The following is a 9,439-nucleotide window of genomic DNA, read 5'->3' as shown; positions in this document are numbered from 1 at the left end:
GCACACAGTTCTTTATGCGCAAATGGTATAGCAACTTCACGAAAGGGGCAGATGCGTGGTTAAACGCAGATATGTAAAAGTTGTTGTCTGAGTTGCGCCGCTCCACCATTAGCTTCGCGAAAACGGCATCTCGCTGTCTGCCTCACCATTGAAATGCATTGAACGGTGTGAAGTTGCTGTAGTTGCGTGATAGATACAAACTAAACTCACGACAGAAAGTTAAGTTTTGCCATTACAAGTGGAAGTACCCTTTTAACGACATGATAATTGTTAATTACTGCCAACAACCTCTGGCACTGAAAATTAACTATTACAAGTACATGTTTAAATTATTTTTTGTTTCTTTTCCTTTTTGTCTCCCTTTTCTCTCTCTCTTAATCCAATCTTTCCCTCTCTTTATTTCTCTTTCTGTACCTGATTTGACATTGAATTCACCCACTCTAATTTACACTTCTCAGTCCTTGCGCTGATAATTTCACAATTCTTCAATATGATTAGTTAAAGAGATACACAGTTGCTTGCCCTGTTTACTCAGGTCCCAGATAGCCTGTTTCCCTCATTGCGACATTATCAGCAAACACTTCCAGCAACTTGCCACTCAAAAAATTTAAAAACCTGAACGTGCAAGGGCATGTCTAACTATAGATTGATGCCATTAGATGCCCTGCTACAGCAAATTATGGTCTATTAATACAATTTACTTGAAAAGTTGAAGAAATAAACATGAACTGTTTTCAGAAAGTTCAGACTCACTTTATTATATAAATAAAATTACATACATACACTTAAGAAAGAGTATATTTGTCACTAAACATTTCAAATAAGGGGAAAGTGCCTTTTCTATTTATTGGTTTCTATATATATTGAATACATACAGTATACTAATGGCATGAAGACACATCATTCCTAGTGTTGTTGCTTTTAATGCAATAATAAAAGCAAACAGTGTTGTGTGACATCACATTTAATCATTAGCCACAGAACCATTTCATAACAGAATAAACAGAGGTGGCTTTGTGTCACAAATCCACAAATATACATTTATCCATTTAAAACCACACCATGAAAATCTCAATGTTGTATTCTTAAAAAAATTACTTGCAGTTCTGTAAGCTGGCTGTGAATTATTTTAATGTTTACTAAAACGCAACAATATCATACAAAACACCACTGGAACACTACCAAATGCCACAACTATAGATCTGGCGGCAGTTAAAGGCATTCGTCTGGCAGATTCTTGTTTTCGAAAAGCCTTTATATCTGCTGAAAGTGATGTATAAACTAAAATGGAGTTTTGTCCAGTCAAGCTATGTATTGTTGCCACCACAACCAAATGGAACAGAGGTAGAAATCATTGCAAGTGAATGTCACACTTATGTGACTTGAGAGAACAATTCTTACAGAATATAATGGGGGATAGGGATCCCAGTGATTATAGTGCACCTGTCAAAAAAAAAATTATTTTGCTTGGGGGGGTTGGGGGTTGAGACGGATGGCAGCGCGAGGCCCAGGAGATTTTAACTCCTGTCAGCCTCCCACCTGAAAGCAGCAAAGCGACAGCTGGCCGTTTGGCAGGATTGGGACGTTGGGTAGTAGGATCCAAAAGAACGGTTCTCGGAACTCAGGTAAGTGGTTGGGAGAAGGTTCGGGAGGGCCCTGTGGTTGGGGGAGGGAGGAGGCCCAGAGCAGGGGAGGCCTAAACTTTCCTTGTGGAATGACCCTGCTGGCTTCCAACGGGTATACCTCTCACCTGCTCAGATAAGCAGGTTACGATCAGAACCCCCTAGAAGGCAACAGGATCGGTGCGGGTAAGTCCCATTGGCTATTTTGAGTGTCCGCCCACCCGTGCTGGTTCTCCTTTGAGCTTTGGAGCTGCCAGTACTTTTTCTAGCATTGATTTCAGGACAGCATCATGTGTAATCTCAATATTCAAGTACTCATCTAAAATAAGAGCTGCCAATTGCACCATCTGCTGGGTAGCACATTAATCGGGAATCAGTGGAATAAATTGGATTCATTAACTTTATCTAATCAAAGGATCTTTACTCGTTATCTAATAATCCTTGTTGAGAATTTAAAAAAATCATCTTATATACTAAATTATAAAAAATCATCTTATATACTAAATTATAAAAAATCATCTTATATACTAAATTATAAAAAATTCTTAAGAGTGGACACATACTAAGATCGACTGAGAATAATTGGATTTTGTTCATGGAATGTTCAACTAGCAAGTTACTTCCCTTTTTCAATGGCATAAATAAGTAAAAGCTCCTCTCCCCATCACCTGCCATTTCGTTCATTTTGTGAGGTGTAAGTTGTACCCTAGTTTTTCTTCTTTTCAACATTTTTCTCTTTCCCGCCTGCCTTCCTCTCCTGAAGGCACCAATTGGTGTTGGGTACAGTTACACATGTATTGGTCAACCTCTAATACCTTCCCTATTCATGTGTGCGTCTTGACAGTGATTTTTGGCAGGCTATTTGACTGTAGGGAGCATCACAGCCAGTTCTGTCCTCAAATGTGCATTTCAAGCAGAGGGTCATTGCGTAGCGATTTGGAAAAGGAACAGGCTGATTTACCCCCTTTGTACCCCAGGGACACCGAGGCCAATTGTAGCTCCCTTATCAATACTCCAACTAAGATCAGTTAACTCAGCACAGTCTGGGAATTATGGGGTACATTTTCAGGGACTCCACTCCAGGTATGGAATCTCGCTCAATGAAAGCATGAATTGGAGAATTGAGCATGGAGTTCAGGTCACTTGACTGGAAAATCGGGACTGCCATGAATTCAGCGCACTGACTGCTGTGCTCAATTCTCCGGTCAGTATTCCTCTTGAGTGAGGCTCAACGTCAGGAAACGAGCTTTTTTAACTGAGAATTATCATCTTCAATTTACAATAAAACTAGCACTAACAGACTACAGGAGCAAAAAATTAAACAACAATTTCACTATTAATGTAATGCTCAGTCCATTCTACGCAGATAACATAATCAGCAGCTCTGACTTTTATGTACTTTAGTCTATTATAGTTAGTAGGTTTTCTTAAAACGGAAATAAATATTAATTTTTATGCACCTCAAGATTGTGTACTTTTAAGCTATGATATTTAACTTTAAAAAACAAAAAAAACTCATTGTCTACTCTGAAATTCTTTTATCGTTTTTCCTAATTACTTTAAACATATTTACATTGTATTGCAGCAGTTCATTGACTAAGGACCTCTGCTTCTAAGCCAGTCCCAGGGCACAGGCTCACTGGTGCAGGGACTCTGATTGAGTAGGACTGATGAGCAGATAAATTGTACGGTACAGCTGTGTCCGTCCAACAGAATGATGGAATTCTCTGGGAAAAGAAACAGTGCAATCACACACTGGCTTCCCATTACAAAAAGTGCTTCAATAATAGAGGGAAAAGAGAAAGCAAAAAGTGCTCAAAATCTGTAATAAATAGACAGATACAAAGCAAAATTTCAGTCAAATGGGTTCAAGGAAAATACAAATGTGAATCTGACATCCAGGTAACCTCATTGTACAACATGTCTAAACCTTGGGCAGCAGGGATATGCTAAGAAGTGAAATCATTATGGTATCAGCGTGGATTCAAACTTTGATATAAATGAGGAACTAACACTGCAAACATGTAGAGTACAACACAAATCTGATCGATACTCCATTTTATTATTTTTTTCAAATGATGTTGTTTTCCTTATGACTACATGGAAATAGATGTAATTGTTGCATTTTTATGCAGAATATACGTTTGGTTAAATATAGATTGTACTTTTTTATTTTCTATTTACTATCTGTCTCTAAGCTCTCTCCTTATCAGTCACCGCTCCTTGTCCAACTGGTCAGGCAGGGGGCAACCAGCTGCCGGCCTTTCCGAATGACTCCGTAAGTTGTGTGACAGGGTACAAGGGTGAATTGTCATCCGATTTCCCCCTTCCCTGTAAGGAGAACCACCTGACCTGGTCTCACAGCACCTTCTCTAACGCAGCAGCCAAGATTGCAAGTTTACCAATTGTGTGGAACTGTAAGGTGGAAACTCATGCCCAATTAGTCCACGCCTGGCGCATGGAATATCAACGTAATTACACTGCTACGTCTCTACTTATTAATTTTACTATACCCAAGGAGATGGATGTTATTTGACTTGGTGTGGGTCTGGGAGGCAATATTGATAATTCATTTATACCCACTCTAATATCATCATATAGTTTCAGGGCAGGACAGAAGTGTCAGAACAGTTCTTTGCATATCCCCGCTTAGCAGCCTTTATTTTTAGAATATAATAGTTATTTTTAAACAACTTAATTTTTTGAAAAGTTTTTCAAAAGTAAATACTTTTTTGTTTTACAGAGGACAAGCAGATTACTTCAGACCTGCAAATATCAAAGCATATGTGAAAATTTAACATTATATCAAAAAATGTATTTACAGTTATTTAGGCTAAGTATTAAGAGCTATGCTGCAATAATGTTACACGGCAGCTTGAATTGAACCAGAGTTAACTTATCTTCAAATAGGTTTTTAAGGAAATAATATGACGCTATTTACAAACAGGTTTTTACACATAAGACTCCTCTGAGAAAAACACCTGTTCAAAGTCTTCAAATTTTGGGTCACTGCAGCGCTTCTTCTGCCATTCCTTCTTGCTCTGGATCACAGCGTCAGTCACTTCCTGTGTTTTTATCAAACAGTTCTCAGCATCTATCTGAAAAAAATAATCCTTAACTGCTTTAGCTGCACTATGAGAAAGGGCAACAGAGCGCCTACTACTCAACTTCTGCTCTGCTGTGTGTGGTCTACTCGTTGATGAAAACAGTTTCTTCTCCTGGAACGTCCCGCTCCTTTCTTCAGATAGATCTGTAGTAGCTTCACTCTCACAGTTGTCCCCATGGCTCTGAGAATCCCGGTGAGCAGGAGTTACCAATTCAGAAGAACCTCGATCAGCGGCTCTTTGGGCAAACCTTTCCCCCAGCATGAATGAGCATGACTGTTGGCGTGGTGTGGACTGAAGACATAACGACGAATTCTGCCCGTAAAAGACAGTCCGAGGAATTTGATTAAGTCCACTCTGTCTTGGAAACGTCTCAATAGCTGTACTCAACAGAGGAGATCTGCACGCAACGGAGCTGCCCATGAATTCCTCTGAATCAGAAGGGTCCTGCTGGAGTAAAAGCCTGACAGATTCGACCATCAATCCATTTTCCTTTGCAGCTGCACTATACAGCGGTGACCTGCTTACCTCCCGATAGGAAGGTGGTTTAACAGATTGGGTTCTCTCCACACTTTGAGTCTCACCTTCTGCTGCCACTGCAGAAACAGTTAACTTGCCACATGACATTTCTTTATCTTCTTCAAAGAGCGGACCACGTTTGCTTTCAAGCTTATTTCCTTTCTCCTTTTTTCTAAATGTCCAGCTTCCACTTTTCTTCAGCCAGCTGTTGGGGTGCAGTGTGACCGGGCTCTTCTCAGTGACGCTTTTACAGCTTTCCTCTGTCATGCTAGTAGTTCTCTTGTGTTTTTCTAGTGTAGTGGAGGAGGAAGCAATAGCTGTGCCAGAACCCTGTCCAGGGGGCAGGAGGCCAGAAAAATGTTTAAAGATACTGGGGCTAGATAGCATAGCTGGTTGGCCTTTCTGAGCCTGCGTGGCAGAACTGGATGGTGAGTAGGTTTCACTTGGGGTGAACACATAGTATTCTGCACTGTGCGAGAAAGCACTATCAAGTGAACTCATCGAGGAGCCTGAGGGAGAAGTGCCAGGAGAAGACAAACTGGAGCTGCTTGTTGTCGAGGAGATATTAAGTTTGAGGGGTGGAGGTGGTTGAAGTCGGTGACCGCTCTGTGACCCCTTCTGTGCAACTTTATGACTGTCATTGCTGGATTTGTCCAGATCAATGCCCATGTTTAGACTGCGGTTTATGAGTTTCTGGCCCTCAATCTGTAACATTTGCAATTGCACAAGGTAGTTCTCGTCTGACTGAGTCATGACAGCATCACAACTAGTTTTACGGATCACAGTCTCATGATCCTGGCAAATTTGAGCAAACTGTGAAGCGGGAGGAACTATATTGGGCTCTGAACACCGCCTGTGCCTTCTGGGGACTGTGAGCCTCTCGCAAGTGGAGTAACCAGAAATGTTGGAGCCCAGGAGGTTATTTTTAGGAAACTGGCAGCTCACACTTTTATTCTGGGAAGCTGAAGAAATTAGCCAGGGCTTCATTTTCAATGGAACCTTTACATGAATTCCTTCATCTTCAGGTTGGTCAAGATCACAGTCGCTCCAGGTCAGAACAGAGTCCCTGCTTCTGTTGTCTTGGCTTCTTTTTGCCATTAGGTCAGACAATGGAGAATCCACATCATCGTTGAGCTCATTTTCCAGACTATCATAAGAGGAGTCATGCATCTGAAATGAAGAGAGATCTGCAAGAGGAAGTAGAAAGCATAAATTTGTTGTCTGGCCATGTTGTAACACACGAACTATTATGAACAGGAAAAGACCATTTGGCCCAAAAAGGCCGTCTTTTTTTAATGGATCAGCCCCATCTTTCCATTTTCACATCATGGCCTAAATTTTAACCCCACGGAACGGGTGGGTTGGGGGCGGGTGGGATGGTAAATATTGTAAAAATCTAAAACCCAACCCCAACCTGCCAACTTCCGGTTTTAACAGAGGCAGGACGAGGGGCAGGTGTCAAACCCGTTCTTAGGAGGCGGATCAGTCACTGAAAGTTTTCAAGCAGGCCTCCATTTTTTGCAGCTTTTTTATTTTTAACTCCTGGGGGCCGGGATTCCTGAGCCTTCTGCTTCACACCACATGAGAGGAGGCGAGAAGGCCCAGAACAGCAGGTAAATGCCTTTATTGCACTGCGTGTGGGCCAGGAGGAGCAGGAGTGTTTCCCCAGGCCCAACAAGCCTACCTGCAGTGACTCCCCCACCCCCCACCAATTCCAACCTTCCCCCCACCCCGATGACACCCAACCCTTCCCGATGACTCCCGACCTCCCCCCCCACCCCGGATGACTCCCAGCACCCCCCATATCTCTGGACCCCCGATGACATCCAATACCCCCCCGATGACTCCCGACCCCCCCCCAGGATGACTCTCGACCCCCACCGTGACTCCCAACCCACCGATCATTCCAGAACATCCCCTGATGACTCCCGACCCCCCCCCCCCACCGATGACTCCCAACCTCCCCCTCCTGCCATTGGCTCCGGACCACCAATGACTCCGGACCCCCAATGACTCCGGACTCTCAGATCACTCCCTACACCCCCGATCATTCCTGATCCCCCCGATGACTTCGGACCCACCCCAATGACTCCGGACCCCCCCAATGACTCTGATCCCCCCCCATGACTCCGGACCCCCTTCCCCGATGACCCCTAACCCCGACCCCCCCCCCATCCATGACCGAACCCCCCCCCTCCCATCTATGGCTTACCTGCTCACATCCACTTCCTGCCTCTTCTCCCGCCCAAGTGACAGCTAGCCTGTCAATCAGGCTGGCCTGTCAGGCTGGAAACCGACAAAAAAAAAGATGTCCTTACGTCAAAATCGTAAGGACGTCCGGGAAACCCGTATTTCAAGGTTTCCTGTCAGGAATTCCACCCCCTCTTCCCGGCTCCAGGTTAAATGTTAGGCCCATATCTCTCAACCTGTTCTAACTTGAGAGATGCTTCTTGAAATAATTTACACTGTTCATTCAATGGCCTTTAATTTATTCTACAAGTCTATTACCCTTTGGGTGAACACATTCCTCCTAACTTCTCTTGCTAATCCTAGTTTCTAACTGTAACCCCTAGTATTTGAATCCTTCACTATATTGAACAGTTTGCTTGGATCAATTTTGTTATTATTCTTCATAATCTTAAAACTCTCAAGTCGCATTGAAATATATTTTTCTAGGCTCATGCTAGAGAAAAAAATTCGGTGATTAGCTAATCCCATGGTCAAAATGTAGATTCATTAAAAAAAAATCAATATAGTTGGCACGATAACAGTTTCTTTACCTGACCCGTCATCTCTACTTTCACACTTCCTTGATGATAATGCTTCAAAAAGGGAAATGAAGACATCGCCAAAGATCCTGCAGCAGTTTTCAATTAGAAACTGCACAAACAAGGCAACCTGCAGAAGGAGAAAGACCAGAAGTGTGAGTTCACTGTTGTAAAATTCTGTTCCAAGAGCTCATGTTGGCTCCACATGCTTCGCATTGTCAGCAAACAGATGATTGCAGCTCACGGAGCATATGCATGGAGTCAAATGTGCAATTGTTTGGCCTTTTCCACAAGTAGGAAGGTAGTGCAGCAGATGTGGCTCGTCCCTTCACAATATGAAGCCTGGAGCAGAGAGAAGCCAAGTGCTGTTAACCCACACATTCCCCACTAGCAGAACTGTACAAAAACAAGTAGAGAATTCTTGGAAAAAATATTTTTGTTGGCATGCTTCAAAAATATAGATATTTGAAATCCCAAAGCAATTTAGAGCTAACTGCACAAACATTAAACTTGCTTCTCACAGTTTTGAGTCTTCAGAATGTGTGAAAAGCTGAAATAAGGAAGGAATTGCATGACATGGATGTTGTTTAGCAATATTCTCCAATCAAATTCTTTTCTTCAAATTCAGCTAATGTAAAGGGGAAAGTCATTGGGGGTAAAACTGAACTTTGGCAGGGGCACAAAATAGGTGCCAGCAGATCGGCCATCTATTATACACCCTGCCCAATTGCTCCAGTAGTTCAGAGCTGCTCCAATGCACTAATAGTGCCTGACTTCAATGGAAAGGAGAATCGGGTGGGGTGTATAATGGGCGACCAATCCGCTACTGCATGTTTTGTGCCCCCACCAAAGTTGAATTTTACTCCTATTATTTCTTTCCAAATATATTTTTTAATTAAAATACTTGATTTAATTAATCTCATGATAGTGAGGTGATCAGGTGATTGTCCATTACTTTTCTTCTGGAGATGCTGAACTTTATTAATTTGCAGTTGCAGTGCTGCCAATGCCTGAATCACAAATGTACACTACAGGAAGAGTCCTGTACAATTGGAGCATTGGAGCAGCATGACATTATTGGAGCGGCTCTGCACTATTGAAGCGTCTCTGCACTATTGGAGCGGCACGACATTATTGGAGCGGCTCTGCACTATTGAAGCATCTCTGCACTATTGGAGCGGCACGACATTATTGGAGCGGCTTCCAGTGTGAGCCTGTCAAGCAGTTCAAGGGATGAAGGAGGGGAAATGCAATCTTGCCCAATCATCTCCTCACCTAGCATACACACACACACACACAAAATCTCTCTCTCCCCCAGCAAGGATCAACAGATGCCGAGAAGGACCAGGAATCCTGGCCAACTTTTCTCATCCCTGGGCTGGGAATGCTGAGGCTAATTGCAGTACCCATTCTAAAACTGCTAACA

General features: G+C 42.8%; 1 protein-coding gene across 2 annotated transcripts in view; it reads right to left on the bottom strand.

Moving 5' to 3' along the window:
• Positions 1 to 766: 766 nt before the first annotated feature.
• Positions 767 to 9,439, bottom strand: part of arhgap20 (Rho GTPase activating protein 20) — a 109,319-nt gene continuing 100,646 nt past the window's right edge. For both annotated transcript variants that reach the window (XM_067986109.1, XM_067986110.1), the window contains exons 14-15: positions 8,026 to 8,143; positions 767 to 6,432 (exon numbers count right to left, since the gene is read on the bottom strand). In XM_067986109.1, the coding sequence (XP_067842210.1) occupies positions 4,574 to 6,432; positions 8,026 to 8,143 (1,977 nt within the window). In that variant the 3' untranslated portion in view covers positions 767 to 4,573. The remainder of the gene's footprint in view (positions 6,433 to 8,025; positions 8,144 to 9,439) is intronic.

This window comes from Heptranchias perlo, chromosome 6 (genome assembly GCF_035084215.1).
Source record: "Heptranchias perlo isolate sHepPer1 chromosome 6, sHepPer1.hap1, whole genome shotgun sequence".
Lineage (NCBI taxonomy): Eukaryota > Metazoa > Chordata > Chondrichthyes > Hexanchiformes > Hexanchidae > Heptranchias > Heptranchias perlo.
Note: the sequence above shows the minus strand (reverse complement) of the source record. Positions and strands in the feature narration are given on the sequence as shown.